Here is a 26,005-nt window from a genome sequence, read left to right on the forward strand (position 1 = left end):
TAATACAGCTAGTCTAATATATAAAGCTGAGTGTATGCATGCGTTTTGCACTTGTATGTGCATATGTCTGCTAAAGGAATCCGCACCGTTGCATTTACAATCACAAAATTTTTACACAGCAATCTCATTTGAGGGGAGATTTGAACCTCATGCATTACAGCTATTCGTCAAAAAACCTGCTTACATTAAAGTCAAACGAGCTGGGAATGGATCTGATATTATAGACTCCTATAATGAACAGAGAAAGGGACACATAGAGAGACCCCCACACACAGAAACAGAAGTACACACAGAAAGAGACACATACATAAAGAGACACACACACAGAACGGCACACACAGAGAAAGAGACACACACAGAAAGACACACACAGAGACACATACAGAAAAACACATACACAGAAAGAGACACATACACAGAAAGACACACACCAAAAGACACACACAGAAACAGACACACACACATACAGAAAGAGACATACACAGAAAGAGACATACACATAAATAGACACATACAGAAAAACACTGAAAGACACACACAGAAAGAGAGCCATGCACAGAAAGAGACACACACAGACACAAACACACACACAGAATGAGACACACAGAAAGAGTATACACAAAAAGAGACATATACAGAAAGAGATACACACCAAAAGTCACACACAAAGAGGGACACACCAAAAGACACACCCACACAGAAAGAGACACACAGAGACACACACATAGAAGTGGTCACTAGTGATGAGCGAGTATGCTTGTTACTACTCGGTACTCGCACGAGTATCACTGTACTCGGGCTACTCGGCGGGGACCGAGTAATCTCGCGATACTCGTGCTGTACTCGTGGTCTTCATCCCTGCATGTTGGCGCTCTTTTGAGAGCCAGCCCTCATGCAGGGATTGGCTGGCAGACCACTGCAATGCCACAGCCCTGTTAGTTGTGGAATTGCAGTGATTGGCCGGCCTGCACAGCGAGACCGAGCCTTTATACCGGCGGGCGAGCTGGGCTCTGCACACAGCCATCCAGACAGTCAGTGCAGGGAGAGTGTTGCTGCTTCAGGGAAAGGTTTGCGGCCCTTTATAGTTATTTCCGTAGCAGGGCTGCAAACAGTGTGACCAGAAGTCCTTCGCAGGACTATTGTAGTTGTATACAGGCAGGCAGGGTATAGCCAGGTCGGAGTACAGTAGCAGAGTCTTTCTCAGGACTATTAGAAAAATAAAAAGGATTGTGCACCGCACTGCTTACCTATACTGGAGGTAGTGTGATGTTCCTGTCCCAAACACAGTTCAGTGTGAAGTTTCCTTGATTACATCCATGTGCTTTCAGATGTCACAGCAAAGCATTTTGTCTAATCTTGATGGATCCAACAAAGTCCCTTACCGAGGTGCTATTGCCCAATTTAAACAAGTATATCCATAGAACAAAAGGAGACAGGGCAGCACTCACCGATATCCTGGGACTATTTTATTTTTCAATGCTGACAGGTGAGACGGACATGAGGGAATGCAGGGAGGGGAGCACGAGGACGACGGTACCGTTTCGCACCACTAGGGGTGCTTTCACGGGTCCATATTTCTCAGGACTATTGTTGCTGTATACAGGCAGGGTATAGCCAGGTCGGAATACAGGCTAGTGACCAGAAGAGTCCTTGTCAGGACTATTGTAGCAGTATACAGGCAGGCAGGCAGGCAGGCAGGGTATATAGCCATTCCTAGTGGTGACCGTATACCAGCCTTCATCATATCTGGGGCTGGTGTACACAGTCTAAAACAGTCCTGATAGCGTCAGACTTCTCAGTAATTGTCGCTCCTAAAAACCTGTTAGGTTCTTAGTGCGTCCGTGCTTGCATTTAAAAACCGCACGTGTGTGCCTGTCGGTGGCAGCGTACAGGTGCACGTTTTGCACAAACTATTATATAACGCACAAGTCTAGTAAATAATACACATCAGTCAGCAGTGTCTGATAGTGTCAAACTTCTCAGTAATTGTCGCTCCTAAAAACCTGTTAGGTTCTTAGTGCGTCCGTGCTTGCATTTAAAAACCGCACGTGTGTGCCTGTCGGTGGCAGCGTACAGGTGCACGTTTTGCACAAACTATTATATAACGCACAAGTCTAGTGAATAATACACGTCAGTCAGCAGTGTCTGATAGTGTCAGACTTCTCAGTAATTGTCGCTCCTAAAAACCTGTTAGGTTCTTAGTGCGTCCGTGCTTGCATTTAAAAACAGCACGTGTGTGCCTGTCGGTGGCAGCGTACAGGTGCACGTTTTGCACAAACTATTATATAACGCACAAGTCTAGTGTATAATACACGTCAGTCAGCAGTGTCTGATAGTGTCAGACTTCTCAGTAATTGTCGCTTCTAAAAACCTGTTAGGTTTTAGTGCGTCCGTGCTTGCATTTAAAAACCGCACGTGTGTGCCTGTCGGTGGCAGCGTACAGGTGCACTTGTGTGCGTTTTGCACAAACTTGGATATAACGCACAAGTCTAGTGAATACACGTCAGCACAGCATTTCAAAATGCGCAAGGGCGTTGGCAACGAACAAGGAAGTGGACGTGATGGTGGTGCAGGCAGAGGCCGAGGTCGTGGGCAAGCTCTAATTTCGCCACAACAAAGGGCCACATCTACTCGCTCGCACGTCCTGTCCCAAATTCTTGGGGACCGCAGCAGTACACCGCTCTTGAACCAAGACCAGTGTCAACAGGTTGTTAGTTGGATAGCGGATAATGCTTCCAGTCAGATTGGCACCACCACAAACACTCTGTCTTCCACACGGTCAAGTCTCAGTAGCCGTGATACTGCACCGCACATTTCAGAACCTGATCCTCCTTCCTACCACAAGGCTGAGTACACGTCCTCGGACATTACTGATCCCACACTTGGACACTCGGAAGAGCTGTTCACGTTTCCATTCGCACATTCTGGCCTCTCGCCAGCTCATGTTGAAGTGGGTCATGAGGAGATCGTATGTACAGATGCCCAAATATTTGAGCAGCCACGTTCTCACGAAGTTGGCAACGTGTCTCAACAAGGGGTGGACGATGATGAGACACAATTGTCAGGAAGTCAGGAGGAGGAGCAGGGTGCGGAAGAGGAAGACGACGTGGTGGATGATCCAGTAACTGACCCAACCTGGCAGGAGGATATGCAGAGCGAGGACAGCAGTGCACAGGGGGAGGGAGGCATAGCATCCCAACAGGCAGTAAGAAGCAGGGTGGTGGCTCCAGGCAGAAGTCAGGCAACTGTTCCCCGGAACAACAACACGACACAAGGTGCCTGTACAAATGTTAGGTCTTTCCGAGTCTGGCAGTTTTTTAAGTTGGCTCCAGATGATTCTAAAAAGGCCATTTGCAACACCTGCCGTGCCAGCATCAGCAGGGGTACCAAAACTAGCAGCCTGACCACCACCAGCATGATCAGGCACATGTCAGCCAAGCACCCGACTTTGTGGGAAGTACAACAGAGTCGAGGAGCAGTGCTTGCTGATGTCACTGCTACGTCTTCGCTTGTTGTGCATGCGAGCCAATCCCCTGTCCATGCTGCCTGCGAGCAAGCCTCCTCCGGTCCTGCACCTGCAGTTACCTACGCAGAAATAACACCATCATCAAGCACGTCCTTGTCCCAGCGCAGCGTTCAGTTATCCATTCAGCAAACCTTTGAACGCAGGCGCAAATACACTGCCAACGCCCCACATGCCACAGTTCTAAATGCTAACATTTCGCGACTGCTCGCGCTGGAAATGTTGCCTTTTAGGCTGGTGGAGACAGAAGCATTCCGCGACCTGATGGCGGCAGCTGTCCCACGTTACTCGGTCCCCAGCCGCCACTATTTCTCCCAGTGTGCCGTCCCCGCATTGCATAACCACATGTCACAAAACATCACACGTGCCCTGAACAACGCTGTTTCACCCAAAGTCCACCTAACCACAGACACGTGGACAAGTGCTTGTGGGCAAGGCCGCTACATCTCGTTGTCGTTGACGGCACACTTGGTTAATATTGTGGAAGCTGGGACCCAGTCTGAGCGAGGGACGGAACACGTCCTTCCCACACCAAGGTTTGCAGGCCCTACCTCAGTCAGGGTTTCACCCACACTTTACAGCTCCGGAATGTCATGCTCTTCAGCCTCCTCCTCCTGCGCATCCTCATCCACTTTACCCTCCACACCAGTCCCAAGCTGGAAGCACTGCAGCACTGCCTCGGCGAAGCGGCAACAGGCTGTGCTGAAGCTAATCTGCATAGGTGACAAACCCCACAATGCAGAAGAGCTGTGGACAGCTCTGAAACAGCAGGCAGATCACTGGCTCACACCTCTGAACCTAAAGCCAGGAAAGGTCGTGTGTGACAATGGCCGGAACCTGGTGGCGGCTTTCAGGCGAGGCCAGCTGACACATGTTCCATGCGTGGCCCATGTGCTCAACCTCGTGGTTCAGCGGTTTCTAAAGTCCTACCCAGAGCTGTCTGATCTGCTGGTAAAAGTTCGCCGCCTGTCTGCACATTTTCGAAAGTCACCTACTGCTTCAGCCGACCTTGCCGGCTTTCAGCGCCGTTTGCATCTTCCGGCTCACAGACTGGTGTGTGATATCCCCACGCGTTGGAATTCAACTCTGCACATGTTGGTCAGGATATGTGAGCAGAAGAGGGCAGTTGTTGAGTACCTGCATCACGTAAGCCGTCGGGAAATGGGTCAAACTCCCCACATAACACCTGAGGAGTGGAGATGGATGTCCGACCTATGTACCATCCTCCAAAACATTGAGGACTCCACCAAGATGGTGAGTGGTGATGACGCCATTATTAGCGTCACCATACCGCTTCTCTGCCTTCTAAAACGGTCTCTGCTCAAAAACAAACATGATGCATTGCAGGCGGAGCGCGATGAGTTGGAGCAAGAAACAGTAGTGGGTGTGGGTGATAACACACAGCCCGGCCTCTTCTCATCACAACGTGCAGTGGAGGACTATGACGAGGAGGAGGATGAAGACATGGAGCAACTCTCCAGTCAAATTGAGGATATGACATGCACACCAGTCATATCCTCGGTTCAGCGTGGCTGGCCAGAGGACAGGGTAGATGAGGAGGAGGAGGAGGAGGAGGACAGCATGTTCAGTCATCGTGTTGGTCAGGATACTGAAGTACTGGCTGTTAAGAGTCTGGCGCACATGGCTGACTTTATGGTAAGCTGCCTGTCTCGTGACCCTCGCGTTAAGAACATCTTGGCCGACAATCATTACTGGTTGGTAGCACTGTTAGACCCACGCTACAAGGAGAACTTTATGTCTCTTATTCCCGAGGCGGAGAGGTCAGCCAAAATGCAGCAGTTCCAGAAGGCCATAGTCACGGAAGTAGGCAAAGCATTCCCCTCACAAAACGCTAGCGGCATAGGTCAGGAATCAGTGGACAACCAAGGCGTACAGCCGAAAGGGGCACAAGTCCAATCTGCCAGAGGTAGGGGAACAGTCTTTAAGATGTGGGACAATTTTCTCAGCCCCTCACGTACCACAGCCCCTGAGGTGCGGGGTAGTGCCACAAGAAATCCTAAGTTTGCCCAGATGCTCAAGGAGTACCTTGCAGATCGAACAACTGTACTCCGACATTCCTCTGTGCCTTACAATTATTGGGTATCCAAGGTGGACACGTGGCATGAATTGGCTTTCTACGCCTTGGAAGTCCTGGCCTGCCCTGCCACTAGCGTTTTGTCAGAGCGTGTTTTTAGTGCCGCAGGTGGAATCATTACAGATAAACGCACCCGCCTGTCAACTGAAAATGCTGACAGGCTGACTCTGATCAAGATGAACAAGGGTTGGATTGGGCCAGACTTCACCACACCACCAGCAAATGAGAGTGGAATTTAAAGTTTGTAACGGGAATTTGCCACGTACCTCCACTCACCCATGGGTACACACTTCTGGACTTTGGATAATCGCTGGACTGCTCCTCCTTCTCCTCATGCACCACCATGATGACCGTTACAATAGTTAGGCCTTTGTTTCAGGTATACCCCCAGTGGTAAATTTTTTCGCCCATTCTTTCAGAATGGACATTACAACGACAGGACACCCGCTGCTTTGCAATGGGAACAATGTTTTGAGGCCCTCATGCACATCTCTATCCAGGGACAATGTGGAGCCTCCCAATTTGTGGCTGCCCTGCCTAAGGGCTATACTACAATAGACCCACTTCATGACAATGGACACTTCAGGTTTACAGGCCCTCATGCACGTCTCTATCCAGGGACAATGTGGAGCCTCCAAATTTTTGGCTGCCCTGCCAAAGGGCTATACTACAATAGACCCACTTCTTTACAATGGGCACTTCAGGTTTACAGGCCCTCATGCACGTCTCTATCCAGGGACAATGTGGAGCCTCCCAATTTTTGGCTGCCCTGCCAAAGGGCTATACTACAATAGACCCACTTCCTTACAATGGGCACTTCAGGTTTACAGGCCCTCATGCACGTCTCTATCCAGGGACAAAGTGGAGCCTCCCAATTTTTGGCTGCCCTGCCAAAGGGCTATACTACAATAGACCCACTTCCTTACAATGGGCACTTCAGGTTTACAGGCCCTCATGCACATCTCTATCCAGGGACAACATGGAGCCTCCCAATTTTTGGCTGCCCTGCCAAAGGGCTATACTACAATAGACCCACTTCCTTACAATGGGCACTTCAGGTTTACAGGCCCTCATGCACGTCTCTATTCAGGGACAACGTGGAGCCTCCCAATTTTTGGCTGCCCTGCCAAAGGGCTATACTACAATAGATCCACTTCCTTACAATGGGCACTTCAGGTTTACAGGCCCTCATGCACGTCTCTATCCAGGGACAATGTGGAGCCTCCCAATTTTTGGCTGCCCTGCCAAAGGGCTATACTACAATAGACCCACTTCCTTACAATGGGCACTTCAGGTTTACAGGCCCCCATGCACGTCTCTATCCAGGGACAATGTGGAGCCTCCCAATTTTTGGCTGCCCTGCCAAAGGGCTATACTACAATACACCCACTTCCTTACAATGGGCACTTCAGGTTTAAAGGCCCTCATGCACGTTTCTATCCAGGGACAATGTGGAGCCTCCCAATTTTTGGCTGCCCTGCCAAAGTGCTATACTACAATAGTTGAACTCAAATATTCCATGAACATAGTATATAAGAAAAATATTTTATTGATTAAAAACTATACACACAAAATTAAAAAGACAAGACATAAACAACGACCGTTTCGCTACCGCTTCGTCAGGGAGTGAGGTGGGGAGGTTTGTGGATGCTTTAAGTACCTGTATGGCAGCTGTATCTAATAAAAATCCTGGAGACACCATGTTTACCGGGCGGTGCGGATCGCGCATGCGCAAAGCCCCACTTCCGTGCCCGGAAGTCCACCCACGTACACAAAGGGCGACGCTGTCGCCGTTGATGACGCAGGTAAGACAACCACGCACGGATCGCGGCCCGCGCAATGTCATCCACCGCCATCTTGGTAAAGGTATAGTGTACACATCATTAAAAGACAATGTCCAAAGAAGGAGAATAAAGGCATAATATATATAAAAATATCTATTATCTGCCCATATATCATATATACATTTCACCCTCCAAGCTGATAATAATAGTGTAGAATAACCATCAAAAAGCATATAACTTGTGATAATGTATATACCAGTATAAAGAATGGATTCATACATAGATCTACACTATTAATGAAAAGTCGACCTCCCATGGGGAGAGTAACATCGCTATCAACAGTAACAAGCGACACCTCTTATGAATCTGATAGTAGTAGGACATATGATGTCACGGCTCAGACATCGGGGTATTATACCCGGACCAAGGCTAAGAAAAGAGATAAGAAGCCACCAAATCGGGAGACTGAACTTGCTGATGGGGGATCCCTTAAGGTGATTAATCTATCCGATGTTGCCCTTTCTCCGGCTCAAATTTCTGTCCTCTCTTTAGGTCTGGGTTTTAGTCCCATGGCAACCTTTGACCACTTCACTGCGATCAAAGATACCTTCTTGTTTGCCAGAAAACTACTTTTGAAAAAATATCATCATAATAAGTCATCTTACCACTCTTTTTCAACAGAGAAAGAATTGGAGGCCTTACAGATTTTAGAGGAGCTTCTGTTGGAACAAATGGAAATACAGCCAGGTAAATTTCCGGAATGTCTGAACAAAAAAAGCTCTTTTTTTCCACCTCTCTCTATGAGTGCCTCTATTGAGGTTTTTGTAAAGATGGTTGTAGGAGAGATATTCAGAATTCCTGGACATAGGCCATATGATAATTTAACCAAGGAGCAGAGACAAGCCTTAGGGGAATTAAGGAGGATGAAGGGGGTTACTTTCAAGCCAGCGGATAAGGGTGGCAACATCGTTGTGTGGCCAGACGAGCTTTATGAGAAGGAAGTGTTTAGGCAGTTGGGAGATCCCTTATGTTATCAGAAACTACAAAAAGATCCTACCCTAACATTTCAAACAGAGTTAGGGAAGATATTGGATGATGCATATGAGGATGGTATTCTCCCCAAAAAAACATGGGAAGGGTTGAAGATCAAAAATCCCTCAGTACCCACACTATACTTGTTGCCCAAGGTGCATAAAGATCTGCACAACCCCCCGGGCAGACCGATTGTGTCGGGAAATGGGGGTCTTTTGGAACCCATCTCCAGACTTTTGGATCACTTCCCCAAACCAATCGTTATGGAATTACCTTCGTATGTACGTGATTCCACGGAAGTTCTTCAAAGATTGGAGGGGATACATATAACTCCCAACATGTTTCTAGTCACTTGTGACGTAGTATCTTTATACACATGTATTAGTCACAATCTAGGTCTGTCAGCATTGGAATTCTTTCTCTGTGGCCGGGATTTGGATTCTAAAATGGTGGAATTTCTCCTATCCTTGATGAATTTTGTGTTATTACACAATTATTTTATCTTCAAGGATAGATTTTACCTACAGAAGAGGGGCGTGGCAATGGGGGCGGCTTGCGCCCCATGTTACGCCAACCTTTTCTTGGGATTATGGGAAAGAGAATTCATCCAAAGTAGTGATGAATTTAGTGCGTCGGTTATATTATGGATTCGATATATTGATGATGTGCTGTTTATTTGGCAGGGTACGAGATCACTCCTGGACCAATTCCTTCTCCATCTAAACATGAATTCTTGGAACATCAAGCTTTCTTATCACGTCAGCCAAACTGCTATTGACTTTTTGGATCTACATATTTCAGCCGATGCAGAGGGTCATCTCCATACCACCGTTTTCCGTAAGGACACTAGTGTGAATTCTCTCTTACATGCACGATCTGCTCATCCTTCCCATGTTATTCGAGCTATCCCTAAGGGACAATTTATTCGCACTAGACGGATTTGTGATAGGGATGAAGACTTCGAGCTCCAAGCAGAAGAGTTGAAAAAGAGATTCTCACAACGTGGTTATCGCATGGATAACATTAATAATGCCTATCAAGCCTCCAAAAATATTGGAAGACATTCATTACTATATTCTAAAAAGAACAAGGAATCGAAGGACATCACTCGCTTTATCTCTAATTATCAATCTAGATGGCGAGAGCTCACTAGTGCAATAACTAAGTCTTGGCCTATTCTTAGAGAAGATCCATCGTTAACTGATTTTGTCACAGGAAAACCTTATTTTGTTGCTAAGCGGGGAAAAACCCTTAGGGATTTATTGGTGCATAGTCATCACACACCCTCTCCATCTAATTTCTTGTTTGGCTCCAAAGGCCCTAAATGGGGTTGCTGGCCCTGTGGGAGCTGTACTGGTTGCCATTATATCTCTAAGACTAGTGTATTCTCAGACTTTAACAACAAACGAGAATACAAAATCTTACATTTCATTAATTGTAGGACATCAATGGTCATCTATGTGGCAAAAAGCCTATGTAATTTACTGTATGTGGGCATGACTACAAGAGAATTTCGAGTCCGTATACAGGAACATATTAGAGATATAAGGGCAGCAGAGAGGGTTCCTGCGGATCAGGTTTTTGCGATTGCAAAACTCAAACCCCTTGCCAGACATTTTAGGGATTTTCACCCTGGGCAGTCTCACCTACTGAAGTTCAGTGGGATAGATCGACTATACCCAGGTAATAGGAGAGGAGATCTTTTCAAAAAACTCAGTCAGTTGGAATGTAGGTGGATCACACTTTTGAAATGTATGAAACCAAGGGGTCTTAATGACCAGTGGGGTTTTTCAAGCTTTTTGTAGTATTGCTCTCTCCATCCATATATAGACAACTATGGAATGTTTGGTCTCTCTTTGTCTCAATACCCTCATCATCTATACATATTTGTTGTATTGTACTAGGTATAGCTCTTACTCTTCTCTATTTCCACCTTCCATAGAGTTTTTTGCTTCTGGGTGGGTGGGGTTTGTGGTTTTCTACCATTATCTGATTTTTGGAGTTAATAGAAGAAAATTGGGCATTGTATATGTGATCTGGTCGATCTGACTTTATAATGTCTAAATAATCCGGGATTTCTTGCGTGCTATTGGTTATATAGTTATGGATTCAACGATTGATATTCACTCCTTGAATCTGTAGCTGATATTCATACTCCGTATCATTAATAGTGTAGATCTATGTATGAATCCATTCTTTATACTGGTATATACATTATCACAAGTTATATGCTTTTTGATGGTTATTCTACACTATTATTATCAGCTTGGAGGGTGAAATGTATATATGATATATGGGCAGATAATAGATATTGTTTTATATATTATGCCTTTATTCCCCTTCTTTGGACATTGTCTTTTAATGATGTGTACACTATACCTTTACCAAGATGGCGGTGGATGACATAGCGCGGTGCGGCGTGCATGCGCGGGCCGCGATCCGTGCGTGGTTGTCTTACCTGCGTCATCGACAGCGTCGCCCTTGGTGTACGTGGGTGGACTTCCGGGCACGGAAGTGGGGCTTTGCGCATGCGCGATCCGCACCGCCTGGTAAACATGGTGTCTCCTGGATTTTTATTAGATACAGCTGCCATACAGGTACTTAAAGCATCCACAAACCTCCCCACCTCACTCCCTGACGAAGCGGTAGCGAAACGGTCGTTGTTTATGTCTTGTCTTTTTAGTTTTGTGTGTATAGTTTTTAATCAATAAAATATTTTTCTTATATACTATGTTCATGGAATATTTGAGTTCAAGTGTTTGGTTGTGTTCCTGAACTTGACCTTGTTTAAGGTATACTTGGGATGAATATCCTCCTGATTATAGGTTTTCTATACTACAATAGACCCACTTCCTCAAAATGGGCACATTAGACTCAAGAGGCCTTCATGTACGTCTCTTCTCAGGGACATCTAAGTGCCACACAATGTTTTCACGTAAAATCTTTCATGTAATCTCCAAAAGTAACATACACCAGCTCTATCTCACTATTGGGTATGAGCCCTTAACATTTCCGCCATGAAAATTCATTTTGGTGTCATTTTGGAAGGTTTTCTGGTGAGTCCGTAAAAATTGCGTAAAACGCGGACAAAATTGTTCACAGCTGTGACTTTGGAGTGATAAATGCTTCATGGGATCTTCCCCATGCTGTTGCCATGTCATTTGAGCATTCTTCTGAGACTTTTGTGACATTTTTAGGGTTTCTACATGCTGCCGGGGGTCATTTCATAAAAATACTCGGGTCTCCCATAGGATAACATTGGGCTCGGTGCTCGGGCTGAGTACACGACTATCTTGGGATGCTCGGCCCGAGCCTCGAGCACCCGAGCTTTTTAGTACTCGCTCATCACTAGTGGTCACTAAAAATATAGAAATTGTAAATTTATTGAAAACATGAGAAATTTCTTCTGAACTTTTAAGCCTTTTAACATCCCAACAAAAAAAGTGTTTTAAAAAATGTTGCTGATGTAAAGCAGACAATGGTAAATGTTATTTATTAATTTGTTTGCGTGGTATAACTATCTGGTTTAAGGGCATAAAAATTCAAAGATTAAAATTGAGAAATATTAAATGTTTTAGACAAATTTTCAATATTTTCACAAATAACCACAAATCATATTGACCTAAACATGCTACTAACATGAAGTAGAATGTGTCATGACAAAGATATCTCAGAATCATTGGGATACTGTAAGTTGAAGCATTCAGAGTTATTAACAAAGTAACTGGTCAGAATTGAAAATACTGGTCTAATCAGGATGGTGAAAACTCTGCGCTAAAGGGTTAAATATAATTACACTACAGTTCAAAAGTTTGGGGTCACCCAGACAGTTTTGTCTTTTCCATGAAAAATCATACTTTTCTTTAACAAATGATTTGGATAATGACTAGAAAATATAGTCCAGACATTGACTAGGTTAGAAATAATGATTTTTACTTGAAATAATAATTTTCTCCTTCACACTTTGCTTTAGCCACAGAATGCTCCTTTGCAACAATTACAGCTTTGCAGACCTTTGGCTTTCTAGCTGTTAATTTGCTGAGGTAATCTGGAGATATTTCACTCCATGCTTCCAGAAGCCTCTCCCACATGTTGAATTGTCTTGATGGGCACTTTTTGCGTACCATACGGTCAAGCTGCTCCCACAGCAACTCAATAGGGTTGAGATCTGGTGACTGGGCTGGCCATTGCATAACAGATAGAATACCAGCTGCCTGCTTCTTCCCTAAATATTTCATGCTTAATTTATTGTTTGTATTATTGTCATGTTATAGGATGAAATTGGCTCCAATCATGTGCTGTTCACAGGGTATGGCATGGCATTGCAAAATGGAGTGATAGCCTTCCTTATTCAAAATTCCTTTTACTTTGTACAAATCTTCCACTTTACCAGCGCCAAAGCAACCCCAGACCTCCACATTACCTCCACCATGCTTGACAGATGGCGTCAGGCACTCTTCCAGCATCTTTTTAGTTGTTCTGCCTCTCACAAATGTTCTTCTGTGTGATCCAAACACCTCAAACTTCAATTTGTCTGTCCATAACACTTTTTTCCAATCTTCCTCTGTCCAATGTCTGTGCTCTTTTGCCCATATTAATCTTGTCCTTTTATTTGCCAGTCTCAGATATGGCTTTTTCTTTGCCACTCTGCCCTAAAGGCCAGCATTCCGGAGTCTCCTCTTCACTGTAGATGTTGACACTGGCGTTTTGCGGGTACTATTTAAAGAAGCTGCCAGTTGAGGACCTGTGAGGCATCGATTTCTCAAACTAGAGACTCTAATGTACTTTTCTTGTTGCTCAGTTGTGCAGCGTGGCCTTCCACTTCTCTTTCTACTTTGGTTAGAGTTTGTTTGTCCTCTGAAGGGAGTAGTACACACCGTTGTAGGAAATCTTCAGTTTCTTGGCAATTTCTCACATGGAATATCCTTCATTTCTAGGAACAAGAATAGACTGTCGAGTTTCACATGAAATTTCTCTTTTTCTGGCCATTTTGAGAGTTTAATGGAACCAGCAAATGTAATGCTCTAGATTCTCAACTAGAGCAAAGGAAGGTCATTTTTATAGCTTCTCTAACCAGCAAAACGGTTTTCAGCTGTGCTAACATACTTCTACAAGAGTTTTCAAGGGATTTCTAAACATCCATTAGCCTTCTAACACAGCAAACACAATGTACTATTAAAACACTGGAGTAGTGGTTGTTGAATGGGCCTCTATACACCTATGTAGATATTGCATTCAAAACCAGACATTTGCAGCTAGAATAGTCATTTACACATTAACAATGTATAGAGTGTATTTCTGTTTAATTTAATGTTAGCTTCATTGAAAAAAAGTGTTTTTCTTTTAAAAATAAGTGACCCTAAACGTTTGAACTGTAGTGTATATATTATAATTATTGTTAAGCTCTGAACTCTTTGATAAGCTTTACCTGCTCAATTAGTCTCAAGCAGAAAATGAAATAGATCAGTAGGAGAGTAATCCCTGTGTTATCTGCAGGATTTCTGCAAAACTGTTGGAGAAACATGCAGAAATCCTGACGATTGGCATATATTGGGGACGATATTATCTTTTATTGAGGTCTCGCTTGCACAAACATATGAATCAGATGCGTGCAATGTGATAAAATCTTGCATTGCACTCAGACCAATGTAATTCAATGAGACACAATAGATCTGCCGAATCGGCATGAGAGAACAATCGCAGCATACTGTGATTGGCAGCATATATTACATCCTGCACAACCATACAAGTCTATGGGAGCGTGTTAAACATCGGATTGCACTGGGATTTCATCCAAGTGCAGTGAGATATATGCAGAGACAGGCAAAGGAGAAGTTAGAGAGATTAATCTCTCCATCTCCTCCTCACCTGTGCTCCGATTCTCGCATACTGGGCTCACAATAGAATGATAACCGATGTTCTCGCATCGGATGCTATATGCTCGTCTGACCATGGCCATATTTGTAGTATTCAGTTCTAAAATTTGTTTTTATTCAGGTTCATGTGGGATAGATGAAGTACACAACATAATCCAGGGACAAAACAGGAGAACAGTAGTAATATTTTTCCAGTCTCATAAACCTACTTGGGATAAATGCATTTTGTGAGATTCTTAGATGTTCCTTTTAGATGTCTGCTGTAAATTCATTCAAGTTGTAATAGTCAATGAATAAGTACTTTATTCTGAATGTTTTATAGATGTCCCGTTGTGTGCAGAGACATAAATAGTAATAGCCTGGTAATTTAAAATGTATTATTTTGACCTCCGATTTTGATCCCTCCTGTAGGAAATAATGGTATGCATTATGAACTAACCATTGCTAACTTGAACTTCCTCTTGTACTTGTGCCATCTTTTCCATAGATTTTATTTCTTGACTCGACACTGGCATAGCAGTCTGACCAGGAACGACACCAGTCAGCAAAATTTCTACTCTCTCTTCAGTCCGACTTCTTGCTTGGCAACACACGACAGCTGGAAAATTACCCAAAACAATAATCCATGCAGGAAATAATTGTATATTATAAAAACAAAAACTCCACAATCATAAAAAACACACTTTTAAAATATGTTCAACAGAAAATGCCCCAGATTCAAATACTTGTGCCTAGTAAAAATTGCATTGTAAAAACAGTATGCCCATTTGCTTCACTTCTGGAAATAGAATCCTGAAAAACACCATTAAAGGTAATCGGATCTGTCTTGCACCAAAGAGGTAAGTCACGTAATGGATTCATATCCGCCATAAGTTTTTTCAGAATATATATTGAACACTATGGTATGCATATCAATTGGAATACATACATTTATGACACATAGATACAGTTTGTGCCAAAAATATTTAAATGATTACACAAATTTGGGCGTCTTAGCTGTTTACCAATATTCAAGATACAATCTACATACATAATCGCCAGTTTCTGTACCCTATTCCAGCATGCACCGCGGCACCGTCAGTTGCGCAGCCACAGTTTGCGCCCACATCATAGCCATGGTAACCAGGGACAACAGTGCAGGAGGAACCCAAATTGCGGTGAGTGACGAGACATGGCGGGCGGCACTGACAGAGACATGGTAGGCGGCACAGACAGACATGGCGGGTGGCCCTGACAAACATGGCGGGTGGCCCTGATGGAGACATGGCGGGTGGCCCTGACAGACATGGCGGGCGGTACTGACAGAGACATGGCGGGCGGCACTGACAGACATGGCGGGTGGCACTGACAGAGACATGCCACAAGTAGCGGTGACATTACCACTCTTCCCACACATGCAATGCTTGTATACACTGAACATAGACACACACATGTCTTCACACACACACACACACACAAACCTGGATACTCACCTGTCCCTACCTATGCGTTCCCCGGCACTGAAGTCCCCAGCACTGCTCCAGCTTCCAGCTCCTCAGTGGACTGAATATTCAATGAGTATCATGAGCGGCGGTCAGGAGCGGGAGGCAGCAGAGCCGAAGACAGCACCGCTGGATACCGGTGAATATAGAAAATCTTTTTATTTAAAAGACCTGTGTTTTCTCCGGGGGGAGGTGGAGAGAGAGAGAGAGAGACAGAGAGAATACACACACACATATACACAGACGACACGTACACACAGCATACAGCCATATACACAAACATATACACAGATGACACGTACACACAGCGTACAGCCATATACACACACATGTACACAGACGAAGCGTACGCCATATACACACACACACATATACACAGATGACACGTACACATAGATTACAGCCATATACACACACATATACACAGATGCCACCTACACACAGAATACAGCCATATACACACACATATACACACAGACGACACATACCCACAGAGTACAGCCATATACACACACATGTACACAGATGACATGTACACACAGCGTACAGCCATATAAACACATACATGTACACAGAAGACACGTACACACAGCGTGCAGTCATATACACACATGTACACAGACAATATATATACACAGCGTACAGCCATATACACACACATGTAGACAGATGACACATACAGTCATATGAAAAGGTTTGGGCACCCCAATTAATGTTAACCTTTTTTCTTTATAACAATTTGGGTTTTTACAACAGCTATTTCAGTTTCATATATCTAATAACTGATGGACTCAGTAATATTTCTGGATTGAAATGAGGTTTATTTTACTAACAGAAAATGTGCAAATTGCATTTAAACAAAATTTGACCGGTGCATAAGTATGGGCACCCTTATCAATTTCTTGATTTGAACACTCCTAACTACTTTTTACTGACTTACTAAAGCACTAAATTGGTTTTGTAACCTCATTGAGCTTTGAACTTCATAGGCAGGTGTATCCAATCATGATAAAAGGTGTTTAAGGTGGCCACTTGCAAGTTGTTCTCCTATTTGAATCTCCTATGAAGAGTGGCATCATGGGCTCCTCAAAACAACTCTCAAATGATCTGAAAACAAAGATTATTCAACATAGTTGTTCAGGGGAAGGATACAAAAAGTTGTCTCAGAGATTTAAACTGTCAGTTTCCACTGTGAGGAACATAGTAAGGAAATGGAAGAACACAGGTACAGTTCTTGTTAAGCCCAGAAGTGGCAGGCCAAGTATAATATCAGAAAGGCAGCGAAGAAGAATGGTGAGAACAGTCAAGGACAATCCCCAGACCACCTCCAAAGACCTGCAGCTTCATCTTGCTGCAGATGGTGTCAATGTGCATCGGTCAACAATACAGCGCATGTTGCACAATGAGAAGCTGAATGGGATAGTGATGCGAAAGAAGCTGTTTCTGCAAGCACGCCACAAACAGAGTCGCCTGAGGTATGCAAAAGCACATTTGGACAAGCCAGTTACATTTTGGAAGAAGGTCCTGTGGACTGATGAAATAAAGATTGAGTTGTTTGGTCATACAAAAAGGCGTTATGCATGGAAGCAAAAAAACACGGCATTCCAAGAAAAGCACTTGCTACCCACAGTAACATTTGGTGGAAGTTCCATCATGCTTTGGGGCTGTGTGGCCAATGTCGGCACCGGGAATCTTGTTAAAGTTGAGGGTCGGATGGATTCAACTCAGTATCAGCAGATTCTTGACAATAATGTTTAAGAATCAGTGAAGAAGTTGAAGTTACGCAGGGGATGGATATTTCAGCAAGACAATGATCCAAAACACCGCTACAAATCTACTCAGGCATTCATGCAGAGGAACAATTACAATGTTCTGGAATGGCCATCTCAGTCCCCAGACCTGAATATCATTGAAAATATGTGGGAAGATTTGAAGCATGCTGTCCATGCTCAGCGACTATCAAACTTAACTGAACTGGAATTGTTTTGTAAACAGGAATGGTCAAATATACCTTCATCCAGGATCCAGGGACTCAGTAAAAGCAACAGGAAGCGACTAGAGGCTGTTATTTTTGCAAAAGGAGGATCTACAAAATATTAATGTCCCTTTTATGTTGAGGTGCCCATACTTTTGCACCGGTCAAATTTTGTTTAAATGCGGATTGCACATTTTCTGTTAGTACAATAAACCTCATTTCAATCCAGAAATATTACTCAGTCCATCAGTTATTAGATATATGAAACTGAAATAGCTGTTGCAAAAACCCAAATTGTTATAAAGAAAAAAGGTTAACATTAATAGGGGTGCCCAAACTTTTTCATATGACTGTACATACAGCATACAACTATATACACACACATGTACACAGACGACACATACACACAACACAGCTTAAGAAATACAACACGATATACCAATATACAGCACAAAGCAAGGAAGAGACAGTGCACAGGGGTGAAAAACGATGACATACAACAGATATATTGAAAAGCACAAACAGTGTGACACATGTCCACTGCTCCTGTCAGCACCACTAAGCATAGACAGATGTTCATTTCACCACACTCCCAATGTGATAGCATCAGGCCTATTTCTAGTTACCATATTTTTCGGACTATAAGACGCACCGGACTATAAGACGCACCCTTGTTTTAGAGGAGGAAAAAATAGAAAAAAAATAAAATTAAAGTAAAAGAATGTGGTCATGACACACTGTTATTTTACTGCTGACAGTGTTACTGAGGTAATAATATCCCCAAATTCTGTCCTCATATCATCCATTCTGGGTACCTTCTAGGTATATATGGCCCCCATCGTGGAATATGTATGTTCCCCATCATTATATGTGTGATCCTCCAATCTGGTGTGTGTGTGTGTAAAGTTATATAGTGTGTGTGTTTGTGTGTGTGTATATAGTTATATAGTGTGTGTGTGTGTGTAATATATATATGATCCAACCCCATCCAGGTGTACAGTAATGCCTATACTATATTATTTATTACCTTACTTTTACTGATGTGATGCTCACCATGCTTCAGTTTGGTCCTGGCATTACAAACAAAGTCTCCCATATCTCAAGGACCTGCAGTGATGTAATGAAGAGGCAGGGCACTGTGCTGTTCTGTGCTGCTCTGGCCCACCCCTCTGCATTACATCACTGTAGGTCCTTGTCAGCTACGGAAGACTTTTTTTAGTGCAGAGGAAGGATCACAGTGAAAGTAATTTGAGCCCTCCGCACAGAGACTGCGGCTGTGCTGTGAAGGTATGCCGTGCTCTGGCCCGGACACTGCAGTGATCTGCACTTCCTCCGGGCCAGACATGACTGCAGCGGCTCGCTGCTCCTGCCTCCTAAACAGTGGACACACAGTCTCCCCAGCCGCTGCAGGAAGCCAGCGTCTGGAGCTCCCACGTGTGACCGCTGTTTACATTAAACAAGTATTCATTAGCTGCTCCTCACCCCCGCTGACAGCAGAGAGAGGTGGGCGGGGAGCAGCTAATTCATTTACTTTAAGCAGCGGGCACACGTGGTTTCTCCAGCCGCTGGCTTCCTGCAGCAGCGACCCTCCCTGCCTCCTGTGATCCCACTGCATAGCGCTGACTCCCCACAGCTCCCTACCCCGCAGCTTCAGACCATAAGACGCACCCCACACTTTCCTCCCAAATTTGGAGGAAAAAAAGTGCGTCTTATGGTCCGAAAAATACGGTATATAATCAATATGGGTTTAAAGGGCAGACTTTCAGCTTTAATTTGAGGGTATTCATATCCCAATTTAAGTAAAAGTTTAGGAATTGCAGCTTTTTAATGTGTAGCGTAGGATGCTCCCATTTATTCATATAAGCACAGATAAAGCCATGGCTACAGGCTGCAGCCCCCAGTCGTGTGCTTATTTTGGCTATGGATCAAAATAGGAGGAACCACATACAGCATTTTTTAAGTTATTTGAATTTGATACCCAGCCATAAAAAAAGTTGAAAGCTAGGAGCTGGTATTCTCAGGCTGGAGAGAATGATGGTTATTGAGGCCCCAGCCTAAAAATAGCAGTCTGCAGCCACGCAGGATTGTTGCAGCCATTATATGGGACAATTATGGAATTTTACTCGGCTCTTACTGATTGCTCTGGTGCGGTGGCAATCAGGGTAATCTAATCCAATTTGTGTGCTGTTGTGTTCCACTTGCTGGTGATTTATTGTTTGTTGCTTGGTGTGCTGTGAAAACCCTTTTATTGTCTGGTTATTTCATGCCTGCTCTTTATTTCCTCCATATCATATCTTATCTTATATCTCCATATGTGCTAGCTGTGTGATTTGGTCTCTCTGTTTGTCCTTATCAGTGGGTTTATCCACTCCTGTCACTGCCCTCACCTCCTCCAGTTGGTGAGAGGGGGTATTAGTGCAGGGCTATCCAGGGTATTAGAGCAGTGCCATCTCCAGGAGCAGTGCAAGGAAAGTGGCCCAGACATCTTTCCCATCAGAAATATCTCAGTCCTTATCAAATCTTGGATGGACATTTACATGGACTTTATTATGGATCTTCCTCCCTCTGCTGGCAATATGGTCATTTTTGTTATGGTGGATAGGTTTTCCAAAATGACACATCTTTGTCGCCTTACCATTAGAGATAAGCGAACTCAATGTTCGTTGTTTAGAGTTAGTACTGAACACAGATTTTTCCAAGAAAACAGAGTTTGGGTTAAAGGGAACCTGTCACCACTTTTTCGGCCTATAAGCTGCGGCCACCACCACTGGGCTCTTATATACATCATTCTAACATGCTATATATAAGAGCCCAGGCTGGGGGTATACCATAAAAAACACTTTATAATACTTACCTAACGGTCGCGTGGTGGGCCTAATGGGCGTCTCCATTGTCCGGCGCTGCCTCTTTTGGCCATCTTTGTTCTCCTTCTTCTCTAGCCGCGGTGCATGACGGGTCCGACCTCATACACACTCGCTGGTATTCAGGTCCTGAGCAGGCGCACTTTGATCTGCCCTGAGCAGGGCAAATAAAAGTATTGTAGTGTGCCTGCGCAGGACTGGCGAGTGTGTGTGCATAGCCGCATCATGCATCCAGGCTTCAGAAAGAGGACGAAGATGGCCGAAAGAGGAGGCGCCGACACTGGACAATGAAGACGCCCATTAGGCCCACCACGCGACCGTTAGGTAAGTATTATAAAGTGCTTTTTATGTTATACCCCCGGCCTGCGGTCTTATATACAGAATGCTAGAATGCTGTATATAAGAGCCCGGTGGTAGTGGCCGCAGCTTATAGGCCAAAAAAGTGGTGACAGTTTTAATTACGTGTGAAAACCACTCAAGTGAACAAAGCTGTGTTTGGTAATTCTTGATGCTAAGCCCAGTGCGAGCAGCTTCCAGTGTTTGAACGGCGCACACTGGGGGTAAAATCAATACGATCAGATGTAGTGTGCACACACCAAAAAAAATAAACAATAAAGGCTTGGCAAGTAGAAGAAGTCGGGAGTAATGTGGGGACAGGTGGATTAGTCGGGCAGCGTAACTTAGGATATATTGTAGGGATGCGAGACTGTTAGACAGGAGGCCACAGCCACAGAGCAGGAGGTTGCAGTAGTAAAGGCAGGAGGAGGTGAAGATAGCTTGGATGTATGGCTTGAGGGAGAGAGCAGAGTGAGCAGCCATCGACTTTGATGGATAGGTTTGTTGGGGGTATTGAGTGAGGAGGAGGAAAGATAATGAATTCTGTTTTGTCTTCATAAAGTCTTAGTAATCGAGCAGAGAAAAAGGATGAGATAGCAGACCAACATTGTGGGATTCTGGTTAGTAAGGAAGGGATATTTGGTCCGACAGATAGGGGGTGAGATGAGGATGTGGCATGAGAATGGGAGATGCTGAAAGTTCAGTTGGTTAGATATGAAGAGATGGTCCACTGTGTCGAAGGGAGAGGAAAGGTCCAGGAGGAGGAGGACAGAATAGTGTTGCTTGGCTTTGGTGGTTAGTGGGTCATATAAAATACATAATGTTTTACACAAATCTTTATTAAAGAAATTTGTGGGTTCAGGACCTCCTCTTCATGCCTTTTCACTTGCATTCCTACTTGATAGATTGCTGGAGTTTCAAATATCGAGAATTACAGATTCTCAGGTCGTTTGACGTTCTTTACAGTACCTGGTTCACTGGCAGGGTTATGGTTCTAAGGAGAGGACTTGGCTACCAGCCTCTGATATGGATGCGGACAGAAGTGTCTGGTTAGGGCATTTCATTGCCATCATCCAGATGGACCTGAGAGTTCATAGGCCCCTAATAGAGGGAGGGGTACTGTCACACGGTGTTTGGCTCTAAGGTCACTGAGTGTCATGGCGGTATCAAACGCTGTTAAGACTATCAACTCTGACACTCAACACTATGCTTTCTCTGGTGCTTCTGAGTTGCACAGGCAGGCTTGGGTATTGACCAGCTGTGTGCTCATTAGTGATTGGACTGATTAGACTAGCAGGAGTTAATTTATGCTTACCTGCTGGTTACGTTTTGTGGGAGACCTATCACACGTACTCCTTGCCTTTTTAAGATAGAGGAATCTGTCTTCCCATGACAACTATAGCTTTTGCCAACCCAGTCTGAGTGCTGTTGTGTTCCAGTTGATGGTGATTTATTGTGTGCTACTTAAGGCCGCTTTACACGCAGCGACATCGCTAACGCGATGCCGTTGGGGTCACGGAATTCGTGACGCACATCCAGCCTCGTTAGCGACATCGTTGCGTGTGAAACATACGAGCGACCGCTAACGAGCAAAAATACTCACCTTATTGTTGACCGTTGACACGGTGTTCTATTCCCGAATATCGTTGCTGTTGCAGGACGCAGGTTGTTCGTCGTTCCTGCGGCAGTACACATCGCTATGTGTGACACCGCAGGAACAAGGAACATCATCACCGTCCCTGCGGCCGCCAGCAATGAGGAAGGAAGGAGGTGGGCGGGATGTTCCGCCCGCTCATCTCCGCCCCTCCGCTTCTATTGGGCGGCCGCTTAGTGATGCCGCTTTGACGCCGAACGAACCGGCCCCTTAGAAAAGAGGTGGTTCGCCGGTCACAGCGACATCGCTAGGCAGGTAAGTAGTGTGACGGGTCCAAGCAATGTTGTGCGCCACGGGCAGCGATTTACCCGTGACGCACAACCGACGATGGCGGGTACGCACGCTAGCAATATCGATAGCGATATCGCAGCGTGTAAAGCGGCCTTTAGTGTGCTGTGGAAATCCTCTCGTATTCTGGTTATTTCCTCCCTGCTCTTTATTTCCTCCTTTTCAAGAATTGTCTTATATTTCTGTGTGTGCTAGCTGTGTGATAGAGGCTTTTTTTTCCCCATTTGTCCATATCAGTGGGTTCATCCACTCCTGTCCTCCCCTGGGGTTGCGGAGAGGCGGTATTAGTGCAGGGCTATCTAGGAGCAGGGCAAGGAAGGCAACCCAGACATATTCACCATCATATGTATCACTGTTATTAGGGATAGCTAGGGCCCCTTAGTTTGAGGGCCAGATTAGGAGCCCCGATGCCCTGTTATCCCCTCACATCACATCACAACTTTATCAGAATTTACACAGAATTATCCTCATTTGTGTTGCAGACTTTTTCCTGTCTTATTTCTATATTAAAGTATGGTGGTCCCCAGGAATGATGTTGTACAAGGGAGAACTCAACTGGATGCCAGACCAGGTTAGCTTGAGTCTTTTTGTTTATCTCTGTACTTCAATACAGTATACACTTTCTCTTAACTAATCAAAAAGTCCAATGTTGGTACTAATTAAAGGGAAAGCAGTAATAATTATAATAATTATAGGAAATTTAACTTTAGACTGTACAAGCCTTGATTAAGGATATAACATTTAGCTATATACCCTAAGAATAGCTAAATATTTTACCCTCCTCTGGACCATTTTCTCTATTAATAAACTTAGTTTTATTATTTCTAAAGAAATGTCTCTCTTCTGAAGAAACTCATTAATCTTTAGCTCTGTTCAGTTTTCTATGTTTACAGATCATTAAATTGCTCACAGGTGATTGCAAAGTGTGAAACCAGCAGGAGATTGCTTCCCTCAAAAAATAATCAAGACATCAAGCCTAATAAAACTGGAAAAAAAAGCTCACCTTTTATACTTTTACACACCACACACAGACACGCAACAAGCAACCAAATTACCAGTTTCTGAGACATCAACTTAATTAGAAATCACAAGTAGTTTGTAATACATGGAAAAATGTAATGGTATATTGAGTTAAACGATCATTTACAAATTATTGAAAATCCAGAGAAAAACAAGAAAACCTCATAGGGCTGTCTGAAGATAAAGGGAGTCTTGTACGCCATTACTTCTGATTAAAGGAACAGCATGATAATCCAATCCGCATTACCCAGAAGTTTGGATAATAGATATTTTCCTTTATGCAAAAGTAGTGGTGCACAATTGTCCCTTAAGTTTTATATGCAATTCTTGTGGCTGGAGTTTTGGTCCATTTTCTGGTAGAACTTCATCTGCACAGATCAATACAGTACAGAATTGCAATCAGGAATATTACAATTCATTATTCTAATTGTCATAAAGGGGCTGTAAGGAATTGATAATTATTAGGGAGGATCGAATACTTCGATTATTCAGCTTCGCAAATATTTTCTGAATACCTCGCTGCTATTCGACTATTCGATGCACAATGTAAGTCTATGGGAAGCCCGAATAGTTCCGAATAGTTGTTATTCGGGTTTCCCATAGACTTACGTTGTGCATCGAATATTCGCGAATAATCGAATAGTGGCGAGGTATTTGGAAAATATTCGTGAAGCCGAATAATCGAAGTATTCGATCATCCCTAATAATTATCTGTACAATTAGTAACTGAAAACTCATTTAGCATTTAGATTGATTAAATGAACAGAAGATATTTATTTATACAATTCAAATAATTCAAAACAATTTTGTCATTTTGGTCCTTCATCAAAATCATCTTGTTAATTTAACCTCTTTACAACCTTTGACTTACATCTACAGTTAGGTCCAGAAATATTTGGACAGTGACACAAGTTTTGTTATTTTAGCTGTTTACAAAAACATGTTCAGAAATACAATTATATATATAATATGGGCTGAAAGTGCACACTCCCAGCTGCAATATGAGAGTTTTCACATCCAAATCGGAGAAAGGGTTTAGGAATCATAGCTCTGTAATGCATAGCCTCCTCTTTTTCAAGGGACCAAAAGTAATTGGACAAGGGACTCTAAGGGCTGCAATTAACTCTGAAGGCGTCTCCCTCGTTAACCTGTAATCAATGAAGTAGTTAAAAGGTCTGGGGTTGATTACAGGTGTGTGGTTTTGCATTTGGAAGCTGTTGCTGTGACCAGACAACATGCGGTCTAAGGAACTCTCAATTGAGGTGAAGCAGAACATCCTGAGGCTGAAAAAAAAGAAAAAATCCATCAGAGAGATAGCAGACATGCTTGGAGTAGCAAAATCAACAGTCGGGTACATTCTGAGAAAAAAGGAATTGACTGGTGAGCTTGGGAACTCAAAAAGGCCTGGGCGTCCACGGATGACAACAGTGGTGGATGATCGCCGCATACTTTCTTTGGTGAAGAAGAACCCATTCACAACATCAACTGAAGTCCAGAACACTCTCAGTGAAGTAGGTGTATCTGTCTCTAAGTCAACAGTAAAGAGAAGACTCCATGAAAGTAAATTCAAAGGGTTCACATCTAGATGCAAACCATTCATCAATTCCAAAAATAGACAGGCCAGAGTTAAATTTGCTGAAAAACACCTCATGAAGCCAGCTCAGTTCTGGAAAAGTATTCTATGGACAGATGAGACAAAGATCAACCTGTACCAGAATGATGGGAAGAAAAAAGTTTGGAGAAGAAAGGGAATGGCACATGATCCAAGGCACACCACATCCTCTGTAAAACATGGTGGAGGCAACGTGATGGCATGGGCATGCATGGCTTTCAATGGCACTGGGTCACTTGTGTTTATTGATGACATAACAGCAGACAAGAGTAGCCGGATGAATTCTGAAGTGTACCGGGATATACTTTCAGCCCAGATTCAGCCAAATGCCGCAAAGTTGATCGGACGGCGCTTCATAGTACAGATGGACAATGACCCCAAGCATACAGCCAAAGCTACCCAGGAGTTCATGAGTGCAAAAAAGTGGAACATTCTGCAATGGCCAAGTCAATCACCAGATCTTAACCC

At 43.9% G+C, this 26,005-nt stretch overlaps 1 protein-coding gene across 1 annotated transcript in view; it reads right to left on the reverse strand.

The window, feature by feature from the left end:
• Positions 1–26,005, reverse strand: part of CFAP47 (cilia and flagella associated protein 47) — a 1,094,449-nt gene that overhangs the window by 98,299 nt on the left and 970,145 nt on the right. Inside the window, 1 exon segment of the mRNA XM_075333814.1 lies at positions 14,750–14,908. Coding sequence (XP_075189929.1) covers positions 14,750–14,908 — 159 coding nt within the window.

The sequence above is a fragment of the Anomaloglossus baeobatrachus genome, chromosome 2 (assembly GCF_048569485.1).
Source record: "Anomaloglossus baeobatrachus isolate aAnoBae1 chromosome 2, aAnoBae1.hap1, whole genome shotgun sequence".
Taxonomy (NCBI): Eukaryota; Metazoa; Chordata; class Amphibia; order Anura; family Aromobatidae; genus Anomaloglossus; species Anomaloglossus baeobatrachus.